General features: G+C 48.8%; 1 protein-coding gene across 1 annotated transcript in view; it reads right to left on the bottom strand.

Moving 5' to 3' along the window:
- Positions 1–18,614, bottom strand: part of TRIO (trio Rho guanine nucleotide exchange factor) — a 371,777-nt gene that overhangs the window by 8,730 nt on the left and 344,433 nt on the right. Inside the window, exons 47-53 of the mRNA XM_064375877.1 lie at positions 16,189–16,366; positions 13,530–14,323; positions 8,927–9,174; positions 4,991–5,129; positions 4,146–4,173; positions 3,771–3,933; positions 3,382–3,503 (exon numbers count right to left, since the gene is read on the bottom strand). Of these exons, the coding sequence (XP_064231947.1) occupies positions 3,382–3,503; positions 3,771–3,933; positions 4,146–4,173; positions 4,991–5,129; positions 8,927–9,174; positions 13,530–14,323; positions 16,189–16,366 (1,672 nt within the window). The remainder of the gene's footprint in view (positions 1–3,381; positions 3,504–3,770; positions 3,934–4,145; positions 4,174–4,990; positions 5,130–8,926; positions 9,175–13,529; positions 14,324–16,188; positions 16,367–18,614) is intronic.

The following is an 18,614-nucleotide window of genomic DNA, read 5'->3' as shown; positions in this document are numbered from 1 at the left end:
CCTGCAGTCCAGCCCAGGGCAAGCATCTGCCCATCCCGATCCTCACCTGGGCTTCCTCCCCTCTGCCCAGGTTGCCACTGGGAATGCATTTCTTTAAACCATATCCAAGCTGACTTGTCTGATCAGGCTCCCTGGGGTAAAGGCCACCTCCTCCACGCTCCTTCCCTGACTCACTCATGGCTGGAAATCATCTCGCACAGCAGTGGGTGGTCCCTGTGGGTGCCATGTGCTGCCAGCTACCACTGTTGTCACAGGGGCGCTGCTGACCGCTACATGACTATAAATGAACCCATGTACGATCCACCTCTGTAGCCTCCCAGAAACCAGAAGAGTGCCTGGCACACACAAAGCCTTAAATCTTCACTGAAGGACACTTGAGAAGCAACAATTTCACTTCAATCGCTTAAACTAAATGCCGCATTTTATTCTGCAGGCTTTTTTGTTAATGCTGGCACATTTGCACCCCTGTAAAGTGCTTTATAAATGGTAAGGCTAATTCTGACTGTGTAGGTGAAGAAGTACTGATAGAGAATCATTAATAAAAATAAAATTATTATTTCGCTAGGCAGATTTGAAGCACTTACCAACTTACATGAAGAAATACTGGACTTTCATTTACATAAAAGTATTTTTTTCTTCTTTTTTTAAACTGAAAGGGCTTGTTTTTTTTTTTTTAAATAAACATTTTTATTCGAGCATTACAAATATACAGAAAAGTGGACCAAATATAAATGGTGACTCCAACCAGACCCAGAGACAGAGACAGAGCATCATAGTGGGCAGCTGTTCCCTGGCTCCTCTAAAACTTTCTTTTTCTTTTCTTGAGGCAGAGTCTTGCTCTGTCACCCAGGCTGGAGTACAATGATGCAATCTCAGCTCACTGCCACCTCAACCTCCCAGGTGGCAAGTGATCCTCCCACCTCAGCCTCCAGAGTAGTTGGGACCACACGCATGCGCCACCACATCCAGCCAATTTTTTGTATTTTTGTAGAGATGGGGTTTTGCAAAGTTGCCCAGGCTGGTCTCCAACTCCTGGGCTCAAGCCATCTACCTGCCTCGGCCTCCCAAAGTGCTGGGCTCGTGAGTACAAAGTACTGCGCCCAGCCCCTTTTCTCATCAACAGAAACCTCGGCTCTGGCTGATGGCACGACAGGGCTCTCTCTGCATGATTCACTTGGACACAGTTTGGGGGCCTGCACATGTCCTCAGGGTGCAGGGCCGATCCTCCAGCCTCAGGACTCCCTCTCATAGCCCAGACTCTGACCAGCTCCCTGCCTTGGGCCAGAGCTTGACTGAGAAGCCTTTGCTTCCTAAGCATCTGAGAACTGGGGTTCTGCAAGGCAGCCAGGGCCAGACAGAACAAGGGCACACACCCCAGACAGCTCGTGGGAGAGGAACAGCCTCAGACGGACAGGAGGGGAGCGATGGGTAGATTTAAGGCAAAACACAAAACTATTGATGCCTGCAAACAAAATGGCTTCTCTCAGAGAACAATTTGGAAATAGTTAAGATCATCTTGGAACAGCCCACATGATAAGATGATTCTTCTGAAGACCTTTAGGGGTGCAGCTGAATTTGTGTGATACAAATAGCCACACACTTGCATTATTTTCCCATTCGCATTTCCAGGGTATGAATAGTTTTGTTTTGTTTTTTTTTTTTGAGATGGATTCTCATGCTATCACCCAGGCTGGAGTGTGTCAGTGCAATCTCGGCTCACTGCAACCTCCGCCTTCCGGGTTCAAGCGATTCTCAGCCTTCTGAGTAGCTGAGACTACAGGCATGTGCTACCACGCCCGGCTAATTTTTTGTATTTTTAGTAGAGACGGGGTTTCACTCTGTTAGCCAGGATGGTCTCGATCTCCTAACCTCGTGATCCGCCCGCCTCAGCCTCCCAAAGTGCTGGGATTAAAGGCGTGAGCCACCACACCTGGCTGAATAGTCTTATATCTTTCTAAACTCCCTTAGCTTTCAATAGTGATTTATTTAAAAAAAAAAAAAATCATATGTGTAATTTGTGTTATTTAAAAATTAGAAAATCTTTACTTTTTATTGTTTACTGCCAAATTCTAGATGTTTAAATTTCTTGTTCCAGGATCCAAAAAAGCAGCACATGTCTTCTGATTTAATGATTTTAAAAACAGGAAATTAAGATATTTGGGACAAAACTTCTAAGACAAATTCTGCTTATTGTCTACACACAGGGTGCTCCAGGACTCAATTTATCTTTTATTTGGGGTGTTATTTGCCCTCTCGGAAGCAGCTCCATTTGTGGCACAACTGGAGGATGGATGGGAACCCTCAGTGCCCAGTACTGCACGTGGGCATTCTGCCAGATGCCAGCAGAGAGCAGTCTGCACCTGCTGCTTTCTCAGCAGCTATCTATATCAGGCGAACTACAGGACATTCTGAAAGGTCTGGGCGCAGTGGCTCACGCCTGTAATCCCAGCACATTGAGAGGCTGAGGTGGGTGGTTCACGAGGTCAGAAGTTCAAGACCAGCCTGACCAAGATGCTGAAACCCCATCCCTACTAAAAATACAAAAATTTGCTGGGCATGGTGGCGTGCGCCTGTAATCCTAGCTACTTGGGAGGCTGAGGTAGGGAACTGCTTGAACCCGGGAGGCAGAGGTTGCAGTGAGCCAAAATCACGCCACTGCACTCCAGCCTGGCAACAGAGTGAGACTCCGTCTGAAAAAACAACAAAAAGAGATATGGGTTCTGCCCCACGGAGCTTGTGATTTAGCTAAGGAGAGAGAACAAGTTCTTCAGACCAGAGCAAGCAGGCCCCATGGTAGATGCCTCCTAGCCAGATGCTCTGGACAAGCTGCTGAGCTGCCCTGGGCCTGGCTCCTCATGGATGGGGTGAGGAGGGCTGTATCCACCCAGAAGGGTTGCTGTTAGGGTCTCACACTGGCACAGAGCCTGCACAGACCTGGGGCTCACCCACATCTCCTTTCCTGCTTTTCCCATGTGCATTCTACAAGACCAACCTAGACTACATCCAGATTCAGCTGGGTAGCTGGCTAGGAGAGAGTGTTCTGAGTACTAAGAGCATAGAAAGCACCCTGCTCCAACTCAGAGGTTGGTCGCAGGGGGCCCTGCTGCCCCATGGTGGGCAGCCAGAGGCCCTCACCAGGCAGGCCCCCATTCTCCTCCCAGCAACAGGAGCCCCGGTGTCTCACCCGACCTTGCATAAGGTGCCGAGAGGTCACTCTCCTGTGACATCCCATACACTCTGGTCTGCCACTTGCAACTCTCTTTTGAAGCTCCATGAATGCCTTATTGTTCTATCTTTCAGGCCACTCAGAGTGTGAGGGGAGACTCAGGACATCAGGAAACTCCTGGAAGACATGCCCCACCGGCTCACAGCAGCGCTTACCTAGGACCCTCAGGCTGGCCGAAGATGAGGCTGAACCCATGTCATTGACAGCGATGCACGTGTAGATGCCATCATCTTCCGTGGTCACACCCACAATCTTCAGAGCGGCCTCTCCCAGGTCACTGCAGCACAGATGGGAACACACTGGGTGTGAGAAAAGCTGAGCATGTGGCCGTCGGTGCTGGCCTCCCTCCTTCAGGATCAAGGGAAGGCAGGTGCTTAAGTGCTGATGAGGAGATGAACACCCAGGCGTGAAATGTGGTCTCATGGAAGAGGCAGAGTGCCGAGGCGGCCAAAGAAATCCATCCGTGAAGGAGGTATTTCCAGTTGCCGAGTGACAAGATGGTGCTCCCAGCCAGTGAAACTCACCAGGAGTGGGCCTCCCTCACCTGTAGGAGATGCTGTAGTGACCATCGTTGTTCAAGGTGTTGTGTTCAGGGCCCTTCCAGGTAATTGAGGCTTTGGGGCGGCCACAGACTCGACATCTAAGAACAACGGTCTCCCCTGTCTCACAAGTGACCTCACTCAATGGAATGACGAATTCTGGGGGAACTGCACAGGAAAGGAGTCGTTAAAGGCCCATCAGCCTTGGCTCTTCCTCCAAACCCACCCACATGTCCCGGACAGACTGATAGGACCTAAGCTGCTGTGCATACCCAGAGCACCATGGAAAACCCATTTCCAGACCCCACACTCAAGTGCTCCGAAACATACCCCTCAGATCCAGAATCATCTCAGACTAAAGAAAAAAGAATAGAACTCACCGTCATAAATGTAGTTGGGATTGAGAAGCTGAAATGGAAACAGCAAACAAGCATTAATTGAAAGGAGCTATTTTAAGGTGGATTACTTTCATTGTAGGGCTACAGTTATTGTTGAAAGATTCGTAGAAATTGACTTGCCTGGGCATCAATCAAAACAGACCACATTTTCACTTCGCTCAAAAGCCTCATGTCACACTAACTTGGGTGGGTCTTTTTCTTCCTACCCACAAACACAAAAACACTGCTTATTCTCATGCTACAGGCTGAGTCCAGCTGGTCCTCAGATGCCTTCCTGATGCAGAGCAGCAGCGCCCTGGGTCCACGGTGCTTAGAGCCAAAGGAGACACACCTTCTTTTTCTCCAGGCAATCCCCTCCCCCAGGCTTCAGGCAATACCATTACAGAGGACTCAAAGCTGACTGAAGTTGCTCCCAAGGGAATCTGTCACAGCCAGGGAGACCATGTGCACCCCCACATCTAGCCACTTCTCCTCTGGTCTAAGGCAGGAGCACTGAAGGAAGCCTGAGCCCTAGTTTCTCTGCATCTTCGCTGTTTCTAAGAGCCTAGTCTCTGTGCTTCATATGCAAACCTAACCATGTTCTTTATAAGCCACATGTGCACCTGGGAGGTGCGCAGGGGTCTACCTGGTTCTTTGTAGGACACACACATCCCTGTGGCAGACAGTGTAGTGCCCCGAACAAGACCCTGCAGGACATGCAGGGCACGGGCCTGGTGGGTGGGAGGGAGGTCATGAGCAAGCCCGGCTCCAGCTCTGCAGTCTCCGCCCTCCCTGATCCATTCTCTCAAGCTGGGATGACACGGGCTCCTGAGGACCCCCGAACACACCTTCACAGATACCTTGTTGCTGAGTCCTTCCCGTGACTTCCGATAACCATTCTCTAACTTGCCTTCCCTTTTGCCGTCTTTATCTTTTTTCTCAGATTTTTTCCTTAAACGGAGTGCTGTGTGCCAAGATGTTGACTTCCTAGGGGAAAAGAACACACTGTGGGTATTATGCCTTTCCGGCATTTACCAAGTGCTACCTGAAGTGTTAAAACGTTCCTGTGATTCTCAAGAGCTAGGAGATAAAACCAACTATCTCTTAAATCAAATTTTAGGATGAAACTATAAAGTTGCCTATGATAACTGATTTTATATATAACCTGACTGGGTCATAGGATGCTTAGATATATGGTCAAATGTTATTCTGGGTATTCCTGTGAGGGTGCTTCTGAATGAGATGAACATTTTGATGGGTCCAGTAAAGAAGAGTGCCCTTCCTAAGGTGAATGGCCTGCATCCAGTCAGCTGAAGGCCTTAAGGGAACACAGAAAGTCTTGTCTCCCAAGCAAGAGGGCCTAGATAGTTTTCTAGCAGACTGTCTTCAGACTGGGTCTACACCACGTGCTCTCCTGGTCCACACTGCAGATCTGGACTTGCCAGTCTTCATAACTACGTGAGACAATTCCGTATCATAAATCCATTTCTAGACAGGCATACCTTAGAGGTAGTGGGGATCAGTTCCAGATCACCACAATAAACTGAGTCACATAAATTTTTGGTCTCTTAGTGCATATAAAAGTTATGTTTATACTATACTAGAGTCTATTATATGTGCAATTATATTATGTCTCAAAAATGTACATACCTTAATTAAAAACACTTTATTTGCTAAAAAATGCTAACTATCATCCGAGCCATCAGTGAGTTGTAATATTTTTGCTGGTGGAGGGTCTTGCCTCGATGCCGAGGGCTGCTGACTGATTAAGGTGGTAGTTGCTGAAGGCTGGGGTGGCTGTGGCAGTTTCTTAAAATAAGACAAGAAGTTTGCCACCAGTCCCCCTGTTACAAAAGAGTTTTCCACAGCATGTGACACTGATAGCATTATACCCAGAGTAGAACTTCTTTGGAAATTGGAATCAATCCTTTCAAACCCTGCTGTTGCATTATCAAGTAAGTTTATGTAGTATTCTAAATTCTTTGCCAACATTTCAACAGTGTTCATAGCCTTTTCACCAGGAGTAGATTCCATTTCAAGAGACCACTTTCTTTGCTCACTCATAAAAAGCAGCTCCACATCTGTTCAAGTCTGATGATGAGACTGCAGCTCTTCAGCCCGTTTCAGGCTCCACTTCTGATCCCATTTTTCTTGCTCTTTCTACCACATCTGAATTATTTCCTTCGATGAAGTCTTAAAACCTTCAAAGTCATCTATGAAGTTTGAAATCATCTTCTTCCAAACTACTGTTAATTAATGTTAATATTCTGACCTCCTCCCATGATTCATGAGTGTTCTTAAATGACATCTGGAGTGGTGAATCCTCTCCAGAAGGTTTTCAATTCACTTTGCCCAGATCCTTGGAGGCATCACTACCTATGGCAGCTCTGGCATTACAACATGAATTTATGTCTTTTTTTTTTTTTTTTTTTAATTGAGACAGAGTCTCGCTCTGTTACCCAGGCTGGAGTATAGTGGCATAATCTAGGCTCGATGCAAACTCCGCCTCCTGGGTTCAAGCCATTCTTCTGTCTTAGTCTCCTGAGTAGCTGGGACCACAGACGCCCGCCACACGCCCGACTAATTTTTGTATTTTAAGTAGAGAAGAGGTTTCACCATACTGGTCAGGCTGGTCTCGGACTTCTGACTCAGGTGATCTGCCCGACTTGGCCTCCCAAAGTGTTGGGATTACAGGCATGAGCCACTGTGCCCAGCCCAAAATGTATTCTTAAATAAGGCTTGAAAGTTCAAATTACTCCTTGATCCATGGGCTGTAGCATGGATGTTGTCTTAGCAGGCAAGAAAACATGAATCTCCTCGTACGAGCTCTTGGTTGACCAGGTGCACTGTCAAAGAACAGCATTATTTGGAAAGAATTTTTGTTTTCTGAGCAGTACATGTCGACAGTGGGCTTAAAATAGTCAGTAAACCATGTTGTAATACATGATGTACAGATGTGCTGTCGGCCAGGCTTCGTTGTCCATTTCTAGAGCACAGGCAGAGGAGATGTCTCTTTACAACAGCAGGCATTCCAGGGGGATGAAGACTTGTAAAAACCAGCACCAAATTCAGTAAAATAATACTTAATGCAGCAAAACCGGCATCATGTTTCTTAACTAAATTAACCTTTTGGTATAAAAGGTGGGATCGTAATTAGCATAATTCTTAAGGATCCCAGGATTTTCAGAATGGTAAATGCGCATTGGCTTCAACTTAAAGTAACCAGCTGCATTAGCCCCTAACCCTTTCATGTTATAGGATTAGCTTTCCTTAAACCTCATGAACCAACCTCTCCTGGTTTCCAACTTTTCTTCTGCAGTTTCTTCATCTCTCTCAGGCTTTATAGGACTGGAGAGAGAGGGGGGACCTTATTCTGGGTTGGGCTTTGGCTTAAGGCAAAGTTGTGGCTGGTTTGATCTTCTGTTCAGACCACTGAAACTTTCTCTGTCTCAGAAAAGGCTGTTTCACCTTCTTACTATTCATCTGTTTAGTGGGTAGCACTTTTATTTCCTTTGCATTCATGATTTGGCTGTTTGGTGCAAGAGGCCTAGCTTTCGGTCTGCATCCACTTTTGACACGGTTTTCTCATTAAACTTAAAACTTTTGATTTAAAGTGAGAGACATGTAAACATTTAGAGGTCACTGTAGGGTTATTAACTGGTATAACTTTGATATTATTGTGTCGCAGGCAGGCCTGAGGGAGACAGATGGGGGAATGGACAGTTGGTGGAGCAGGTAGAACACACACATTTATTATGTTTGCCATCTTGTATGTGTGCAGTTCATAGTTGCTCAAAAAATTATAATAGTAACATCAAATATCACTATCTACGTATCACCATAACAAATATAACAACAAAATGTGTCAATATTGTGAGAATCACCAACATGTAACGTAAATACAGAGTGGGATCACATGTTGTTGGATAAATGGGACCGAGAGACTTGCTTGACATAGGGCTGCCACAAAACTCGTGTAAAATGGCAATGTCTTCAAAGCACATTAAAGCAAAGCACACACACAAAAGAGGCGTGCCTGTGTCTACGCTGGTATCCATGCACACTCCCTACTGGTTCTGCTCCTCTGAAGAACCCTGACTAAAATGGGGCCTAAGAATGTATTTTGAAGAAAGAAAAATAGGGGATATTTTCCCCTTAGGTTTTTAAAAAAAAAAAACAAAAAACCCAGCCAGGCTCATGCCTGTAATTCCAGCACTTTGGGAGGCTGAGGTGGGTGGATTATGAGGTCAGGAGTTCAAGACAAGCCTGACCAATGTGGTGAAACCCCGTCTCTACTAAAAATATAAAAATTAGCTGGGTGTGGTGGCGCGCACCTGTAGTCCCAGCTACTCAAGAGGCTGAGGCAGGAGAATCACTTGAACCCAGGAGGCGGAGGTTGTAGCGAGCCAAGATCATGCCACTGAACTCCAGCCCGGGTGACAGAGCGAGACTCCATCAAAACAAAACAAACAAACAAAAAAACAAACAAAAAACACACTTTGTGAGTTATGACTAACACAAAATGCTGTCAAATGGAATTCCTTAACGATGGGCTAGAGCAGACTATTTCTAAATGCAGATTATTCAAAGACTGTGTGAGCGTGAGTGTGAGTGTGACATGGAAGGCCACCCATCTTCCCAAGTGCTCAGAGCTGAACCGGTATGAACACCCCAGCGCTGCTCTCCCTTCCACATGCCTACCCCGGTTGGGATCTTGTGCCTCAAGGGCACTGTGGACCCTCCCTCTGCTGCCTGCCCGGCTGCTGTTGCTGTCAAGCACTCACTTGAGAGTCCCGTCGGGGTTCTCCATGATGACTGCACTGGTGTGGCCCAGGACGAAGCCCGGAATCCAGCCCTCGGCTGCAGGGCACTGGTCAGTGGCGGCTCGGAACACCAGAAACATGTTCTGCTGGTTGCTGGCCAGAATTTGAACGACCTCTCCTTGGTAGACGTTGATCTCATCCTCCTTCACTGCCGTGTAATCGTGTGTCACCAACATGGTGGAGATGTTGCTACTGCTGCTGCTTTCACTCTGCAGAGGGACAAATGAAGACAGAGAAGGCAGGGGGAACTGAAACGAGGCCTGATCACATGAAGTCCTGTGCCAGTGTGCCCTGTGGCACCACGACCCAGTGCAGGGCTCACCGGGCAGCATCGAAACTTTCAACTTTTCATTTACCCTCTGGCTAGCTCTGTGCATCTATTTCAATAACTGAAAATGTGGGTTCTCTAGAAAGCAATTTAGGGACGCTCTTAAAAAATTCACTGCAATAATGACTCTGGTGTTGGGAGCTGGTTACACTGTGACCTTCCTTGCACCCTCACAGGAACATCTCAGACCTCATGTTGACACCATGTTAGGTTACTCCTTTTTTTTTTTCCCAAGACTACAATGTCACTTCTCATTTATACATGTTAGGCTATTCCTAAGCAAACAGCCATGTCACCGTTATCATTATCAGTTGAAAAAAGGTATTAAAATTAACTGATGCAAAATTAATCTTCATCTCACTGACAGATTCCATAATAGAGAAGTCCCCAAATCTTCCAGATAGAATGTTCACTGGGAATGCATATTTTAGAATCATGCTAAGTTGCTGACATGCCTGATCATTTCTATTTCTTTTCTTCAAAAAGAACATGGAGCACCTGAACGTAAATTGATCATTATTCTGCTCTTACAGAGAGCAGCTCTGTCTCCAGCATAGGAGCTTGCTGAGTGTCCCTCTTATGAGCTTGCATGACTCAAGTGTCCTCAAGGCTGTTGCCATGGGAACACATCACAAAGCATTACAGTGCCGCTCACCACAGGTGCTGTGACTCAAGCTTTGGGAACAGATTCTAGTGTGGGATGCGTACCCCGCCCCCCTTATGCCGCTGCCCCCATGGGACCCGGTCTCTTCAGTCACAAGGCTGCCATGCAGCAGGAACTCAATTCATGGTGAGTGGCCCAGTCAATGAGGCCAGAGTGCAATAGTAAGACAAAGAGGATTTCTTAAGGCCCTACCCAGGCCACACACTGAGTGGTGTTAGCTGCTGACAAGAAACACAAATGGCAGTGTTTGTCCCAAACTCCCATCTAGCGCGTGGCCTATGGCTCTGGGTGGAGGAGAAGAAAGCGCAGATCCCCTGCCAACTCCTGAGGCCCCTCTGTGGAGTAGAATGTGAGAAATGGCATCTGGTGCCTTGTTCCTATGAACTTGTGCTCAAAGCCTTCTGCCGAGGATACAGTTGGGATGTTCATGGATTCCCAAGACTCCAAAGGTGCTAGCTTCTGCTGGGCTCTCCGATGCCCTGGGTAGATCCTGGGTCAGTGCAGATGCAATTAGAACACCTGCTCTACCGCCTCTCAGCCCTGGTCTACTGAGCTGGTATCAGGACATGCTGGAGCAGGTGGTGGACTGCTGTAGCTGGCCAAGAGGACCAGAGGGAAGAGACCTCTGGCCCTCCTCCACGATGTCAAGCCTGAGAGAGCCAACACGCCAGCCACTGGGAATTCCAGGTGCCAGGGCTCTGAATCGAAACCTGTAGTGCATATTTAAAGTAAACATGGTGGTGCTGCCCGGCTCCTGTTCCTCGTCTCTGCCGTGGAGCAGTCTGCTTCTGTTCCTGTCCCTGTGGTTGCCCACTGTTTGCCTGGGGCTCCTTGGCTCAAAGGATGTTGTACAGGGCAGGCTTTGGTTTGTGCATACTCATTTACGTAATATTATACTTTTAGCATGGACTTTAGTATTCTGACTTACATGGTAATGCTCGAGTTTTGAGATTATAAAGCTAAATTTCCAAGAATATGTAAACAGAAAAACAACTTCTGCAGCATAGCTGCTTCTGATGATATACCAGGCTACAATCTTATAATTAGAGTACTTTGCTACTATAATCATAACTATTAGTATTTTCTGGGCACCTCCTATGTACCAGGCATTTCAAATCTATCCTGCTTAATTCTCAAAATCACCCCACCAGTGGGCGTGGCCATCAGTCCTTCAGAGTGCAAGGTCAATGAGCTTGCACTGGCCACCGGGCCTGAGCAAGAAAGGCCAGGCTGGGGTGACTCCAATGTGCATGCACTTTTATTGCTGCCCAATAAAGCAGACCAAAAGGCCAGACCGCAGGGCCGCAGGAAGGACTGGGGCAGTCATGGTTTAGGTTGATCCACATCCATGTCACTCCTGCTCTCAGCAGAGCTTTGCAAAAGCTGCTCATCTAAAGGGGGAAGGAGGAGCCGGGCTACGGGCTGGGTACAGCTGCTTGACTGTGACCACAGACAGCTTGACAGAAGTGGTCAAGGAGAGGGAGGCCTCTGCAGATATCCAGGGGGACAGAAGTGTAAATGCGTATGGGCCTGGCAAGGCTGCAGGCCCTTTTAACTGATACACTTCAGATTTTTAAGATGGAGTCTCACTGTTGCCCAGGCTGGAATGCAATGGTGCAATCTCAGCTTACTGCAATCTCTGCCTGCTGGGTTCAAGCAATTCTACATCAGCCTCTAGAGTAGCTGGGACTACAGCGCCACCATGCCCAGCTAATTTTTTGTATTTTTAGTAGAGACGGGATTTCATCATGCTGGCCAGGCTGGTCTCAGACTCCTGACCTTGTGATCTGCCTGCCTCGGCCTCCCAGTGTTGGGATCACAGGCGTGAGCCACCATGCCCAGCCTGGAAGGCATTTTTAAAGCCCCACTTTGGAGCTCTGAAGTCTTCCTAGGTCTCTAGGGCGTTTCCGTAAGGAGGCATTTTGACTTGTCTGAAATCCTGTCCAGCAAGTTCCCTTTCCAGGTTCCCTGCCACATAAGAACAAGTGGGAAGAGGAAGTGAGAAGGCAAAGGCAACTTTCCCAGCCTAAAGCTCACAGGAACACATGCCATCTGCATGCAGACTGCGCCTTGGCCTCAGAGTGAGCATTCGGGATGGAGCCGGGGCATGTCTTCTCATCAATGTCCAGAGAAGACTGGCATTGGTTCCCATCTTGGAGCAGTTGAAGTGTTAATTCTAAAACACAGACTCTGAAATCTCCTCTTGTGCTGAATGGGAATGTGTCCAGGTTATGATGAGCTCCAGAGATGCTAATTGGCAGATTCAGTGAGGGTCACAGCTGTAAGGCCACTCCTGGATACTGAGTATCCAACTAAGTGCTGATGGGTATAGCTTATCACTGGGTTGACTGCGTCTCTCCCCACCCACAATGGGACTAAAATATATGTTCAGATACTAACCCACCTAGCATACCTGCCTACCTAGCATGTCCAACCTACTGTGAGGCCGCCTTGCTCGGTGGTCACTACGGCGGATGCCTACCTGGCCACTTCAACTGTAAATTAATGTATCACGACCCATTTGTTAATTTCTTCCCCAATTAAACATAGAGTTTAACAAAATACATAACAAAAAATAGTAGGAAAGGACAAGACCAAGTCAAACCAATTAAGGCATTAATAAGTCCAGAGGAAAGAGAAAGACATGCAAAAGCTAGACTTTTTTTTAATATAAAGAGAGACACAGACCCTTTTAGAGAAATGTATTTAAAAATTTATAAAGCGTTCAAACATACACTCATTAGAACAGTTCTATTCACTCACGCATGCCTTCAGGAAAGTGTTACGGGCCAGGCCATCTGCCCTGTAGGAAACAGGTGGGTAGGACAGTGAGGAAGCAGGAAACAGGGAAAACCCACACAGCAACCCTTGTGCTTGAGACGGCAGCATGAGTGACGGGCAAAACCAGGCCAGAGCCCGGCAGGCCGCAGGGACCCGCCCCAGCCTGCACTGCAGAGCCGCCTCGCCAGGTGCCCAGAGCAGTCTCTCTTCCAGAGCGACACGGTGACGTAAAGCGTTCCCAGTGGACAGATTCTTTCCCCCCATTTTGTCATCTTAGTTTGCTTTGAGTTGCTGTTGGAAGTTTTCTTGAGGGAATGGTCTTCCCCAGCAGATGAGTCAAAAATGCCGCAAAGATAATTTAAGGCATAAAAGAGCAAAACCAAGCGATGAGCAAAAAGCTTAAAGTGTACAGGTTTCAATTTAAACAGGAGGTAGAGAGCAGGGAAAAGGACCCCTCCAAAAAATAGGTGCGTGAGGAAGGCAGAGGTTAAAAAAGAAAGTTCCATGATATTCTGCTGGTTGGAAATGGAAGAAACCAAAAGATGCTGCGTTGAGAAGGTTAATGATCGGCTTGCTCTTATTAGGAGACACGAACAAAGCAAGGAGGAGTTAGTAGCGCCGCGGGCCGGCCCGCAGGAGGGTTAGCGTGGTCCCGCAGAGGTCGGGTGCCCGGGCGGGCGGCGGAGAGCGCTGGGCAGCCGAGTTAGTGAGGACAGTCGAGGCGGCGTTTAGAGGAGCTGGCGGGACAGAGGCAGGGGGGCGGGCGGGCACGGGCCCCCCGGCGCGCTTACCCCGTTGCTCTGGGTGGACTGCACGGACTGCTCGCTGGCCGACGAGCAGGTGCTCATGCGGTCCGTGTCTTTGCCGGGGGCCGCGTGGCGGGGCGTCTGGCGCTGGAGGGAGTCGCTGTCCCCCGGGAAGGTGAAGGAGCCGGGCCGGCTGGCGGGGGAGGCGGGGATGGAGCTCCAGAAGGAGCCCCCCTTCTGCAGGGGGCTGCTGGGGGGGAAGGGCTCCTTGCCGAGAGGAGAAGGTACCGCGCTGGAGAGCGGCGAGTTCAGCGGCGACGCGGCCCCGGGCCGGGACTTCCCCAGCGGCAGGGCGCCCAAGCTCGCGCGCGCGTCCTTAGCGGGGGCGTCCGGGCTCGGCCCCGAGGCGTTCGCGGCGCATTTCCTGGGGCTCTCCAGCACCTTCATCTTGGGGATCGGCTCCGCTTCTCGCTCTGACCCCTCAGCGTCCGCGCTGGGGGGCCGCCTGCCGGGAGCGCTGGGGCCGGCCTCGGGGGCCACGCAGGGAGGCAGGGAGGGCCCGGGAGTGGACGTACCTGACATCTTGTCTGCCTCTGCCTGGCTCGAGGCTGCAGAGGAGACCAGCACGGGGGGGTGGTGTCGGACAGGCTGGGGGATCCGGGAGGGCCGGCTCCTGCTCGTGCTGGGGGCGCCGCCGCAGCTCCCAGGGCCGCCGCTGTGGCCGCCGCTGCCGCCACTGGGAGCCCCGCTGCTGCCGCTGCCCCCACCCCCGCCGCCGCCCCCGCTGCCGCCGCCTCCCCCGCTGTGGTTCCTCTGGTACTCGATTGGTGATGTCAAGGCTGTAAGACAAGACAGCGGGAGAGACTGGGTCAGGGCGCCAAGCAGCACACCGCAGGGTGAGGGAAGAACGGGGCCCACCCCAGGATGGGTCATGGAGCAGCCACCTGTGCAGTGGCGCAGGGCAATCCCACCCATCGGCAGAGCTAGAAGAGGCCCTTGCTTGTCAAGGGATTGGGGTGCCTGCTGAGTGCAGAGGGTAGAAAGGCCGCACCCCTCGGCGCATCCCGGACAAAGGGCCAGTGTGGATGGAGACCAAGGCAACAGATTTGACTAGAACTCCTCCAGCTACCAACTAGCTTCCGCAAAGATCTTGACTAAACCAGAGTCCTGGGGTGAAAAAGAAACCCCGGGGCTGCCCTGGAGGCGGTTTCATAGACCACCTCTGCTCTGCAGGCTGAACACAGCCCTGAGAGAAGCTAAGGTGTTCCCCGAGGCCCCCAGGGAGGGGGCTGTCCCATCTCTTGACTTGGGTGCCTCAGTTTTCTTACATCTTCATTGTGGAAAAACATAGGAATCAGGCCAAAATAACATATGGAAACACGAAGAAACAAAGTGTTAAAGCCTTTGAAAAATACAACAAGCAGATGTAGCCCCCAGCTCCAGCCCCAGGCATTCTACAAACTCTGGGCTGGCCACAGCCTCTTCCAGGAGTAGGGGGAGCACAAGAAGCAGGCGAAACGGTCCCGAGCTCCCGTCCCATTAGCGATCTCCTTAATCCTCTGGAATAGGTATTATTAGTTAATCAGCTGAGTGGGTTGACATCATAGGCCATGCTTGCAATCTAGGGGCAATTCATTCTATTTTAAAGACAATGCTAAAAATTTAGAGCATTCTCAATTCCAAGCTATGGATTGGAACTCAATGCACCACATCAGAACAACACATTAAACCTTCTCCTCCATGCCCAAGGGACTGTCCCTTCCTATCCTCATGCGCTCAACCGTAGCTGCAGATTAAACGATTCTCAGCTTGCAAGCAGGATGGAGACCTGGAGTTAACACCCAGGCAACAAACACTTGGCCAAAAATGCCATGAGTCTTGAGATTTTTCACTGAGTGCCTACGTTCCTGGCTCTTGAATGTCATGCAAGGTGCAGAGGTGGCTTTCTTGTGACAGAGAACATTACAACATCCTACTGAGCCTGGGCAGGCATAGATGCAGAAGATGAATATGAACATGAAGGACAGGACCCAGAAGAGACAGATTACATGAGCACATAGCTTCCGACTGAATTCTCAAAGTTCTTCGCTGATCATCAAATTAAAAGCTAGTGTTGAAGCCCCAACAGTTGCAAAGAGATCATATACATTAAGAGGGTAGTGTGGCCATGCCCGCTGTGTTCTACAGCTCCTCTGCAATCCCTCAAGTCATGGAAGCAGGGAAGGACTGAACTGTCTCTTATTTTCTAATGAGGAAATGAGATGTGGGTGTGCAAGGCCCTCATGAAGGTCTTTGGCCAATGCCATCTGCCTTGTGTTCTTCTTGCAAACTCCTCTTCCTAGGACAGGGCCCTCGTGCACGTTCTGTATGAGACAGAGTGGAACAGTGGAGCTGCAAGGGGCACAGACCAAGAGCCAGATGGCTGCTCTGTGTCCTGACTCCGCCCCTAACAACTTGTGGGACTTGGGGCAAATTACTTAGCTGCTCAGCACCCCAGCTTTCTCATCTGTGAAGGGGGCATAACAATAGTCCTGGCCACACAGGGTGGTTGTGAAGATGAAATAAACCAGTATCTAGACAGTGCCTGAGGTGTGGTAAGTGCTAAATTCTGTCATTACTATGAGTATGAATGGGAGAGAGAAGATTAAAAAAAAGGGTGTATATTAGAAAAGAGCACACATCTAGTAACAGAAACACACATTACCATTTAAAAAATTGCGCTGGTTTTCTAAAATTTGGTTGATTTCATGGATCCAAGTTTGCCGGACACTTGGACTAGATGAATGCAAAATGAAGGTCTCTACCACGTCACCCGTCCTTGATGTCAGAGCAAATTTACAGGGATCATTTTCCACATTTTCCTCCAGGCAAAGGCAACTCACCTTAAAAAAAAAAAAAAAAAAAAAAGCATTATTCATAATATCTAATAGGTGGAAGGAAGAAAATGGGGGATATATGCACAGTTATTCAGCCTTAATGAGGAAAGAAATTCTGACACATGCTACTGAGGGGAGACCCCCTTGCCTCCTTCAATTTCACCTCCCCCTCTCTTCTAGATGGGAAGGAGAGTGAAGAAGGAAAGAAAAATGCAATAAAATACCAAAGAGCTACGAAAATAACTCCCTCTTTAGTTCTCAGCAACTCTGCTATCTGTTAACCCTGAAAAAGCTGCAAATGAATGCTATCTTTGCCGGCTGGAGCCCACCACTGGTTCATGCCCCCAAGTCTCCACAGACCAGGCTCCCTCCTGGAAACACCTCTGCTAATAAACAGCTTGTTGCTTTTGTCTTGTCTCTGTAAGCCCCCCTCCCTTGCTGGTCCCCACTCGCACTGCCTATGAATTAGCAAATCAATGAAGCCAAAAGATTGTAAGGTTGGGCATCCAGTAAATGGACAATGACATGGTTCCGCCTCAGTTTCCTCTTTAGCCTTGTAAGCCTATAAAAGGGGAGAGAAGCTGCAGCTCAGGGAGCTTGTTGAATGAGGCTGAAGCTCCCTGCAGCTCCCGGCTGAAAAAAAGCTACTTCCTTCCTCAGTTTGGTGTTCGAGAGGTTTGTTCCCCGCTGCTCCTGCTACACTATGACATGGATGAACCTTGAAGATGTTATGCTAACTGAAATATGCCAGTCCCAAAATACATCTATTGTTATGATTCCACATATAGGAAGTCCTTAAAGTAGTCAAATTTGGAGATAGAAAGTAGAGTGGAGGTTGCCAGGGGCATGGGGATGGGGAAGTCGGGGGTTAGTGTTTAATGGGTACAGAGTTTTAGTTTTGTAAGATGAAGAGTTGTGAAGATGGATGATGCTGATGGCTGCACAACATGAATGTTCTTAATTCCATGGAGCTGGACATCTAAAGATGGCACATTTTATGTTATGTGTATTTTACCACAATAAAAAATTAAGGCACATTTATCTCCACTGGCCAAGTGCAGAGTGAAGTTCATCCTACCGCAATATTGAAACAAGCACTTTTCAGTTGAGCTGCCATTTTTACTGCCTCAGAAAGCATCTGAAGCTTTTCAATGCCTCTTAACTCAAGGCTGTTAAACTAAGAGTTTGAACTAACAGCTTGAACAATTAACTAGAAATGTGGGTCTGGGATTACCTGTTACCTAAACCCCTCTATGATGAATCAGTATTTATCCCTTACTTTCCAGGGAATAAATGACATCATTAAACAAATCTCAAGTATCAATAAAACTTATGTTATAAAAGTACATGTGATATTATGATTAAAATATGTAAAATAATTTTATAAAAACAATATGTAAAAAATATATACAAAATTCCTATGGTGCTGGAGTGATTTTCTGCCAAAAGACTTGTGAAAAGAATGGGTAGGCAGTTCTCAGGGGATGGATGCAGTGCAGGTGATTGGATGGGTGCAGTGCAGGGGATGGGTGTATAGTTGAGAGGATGGAGCACAGTTCAGGGGATGAGGCTCAGGTGTAGTTGTGAGCATAGAGGGTCTGTGCCCAACATGACCTCAGGGTGAGGGGCCTCAAAAGACAGAGTCAGGAGGGGCAGGTGGGTAGTGGGAGGTGTGAGGGCCTGCAGCCCAGCCTTATGCAGAGGCAGTCTCCTTCAGCTGTCTGGCTCCAGAGCCTTCCAAGGTCCTGGAGGGTAGAGACCCCCGCCCTGGCATCTGTGCCCATGGACCGACCCACCCTGGGTTTAGGCAAGTGGAGGCTGCTGAAGATAGTCAACAAAATCCTGAGTGGGGAGCTGGATGGGGGAGGATGCAATGTTCCATCTGTGTGCTGTGCGGCCTGCAGGGTCTGAGAGTTCCCAGTCCCTGTCCCTGGTGGCGTAGGGCAGGAGGCCCTTCCAAAGGGAAGTGAATCTCCCTTCTGACCTCAGGGTCTGCACAGCTGCAGAGCCAGAAGGAACCTGGCAAAGGCGTGTATCTCCCAGGGATCATCTGCTGGAACCTCAGGCCTTCCCTCTGCTCCTCTCTACTTCACCCTTGGTTTGGCCCTTTTATAGACTTGAGGGCCATCTGCAGTTATTTTCTTTGTCCCTCTGTCTTTCTTTCCAATTAGAGGATAAGCTACATCAGGGCAGGGAGGGCATCCATCTGGGCCATTCCTGGAGCCCTCACACCTGCTGCTGAGTGCTCCATACC

This window comes from Aotus nancymaae, unplaced genomic scaffold, assembly GCF_030222135.1.
Source record: "Aotus nancymaae isolate 86718 unplaced genomic scaffold, 86718_ANA_hifiasm-v0.15.2.pri h1tg000014l, whole genome shotgun sequence".
NCBI lineage: Eukaryota > Metazoa > Chordata > Mammalia > Primates > Aotidae > Aotus > Aotus nancymaae.
This window is presented reverse-complemented; position numbering and strand designations above follow the sequence as displayed.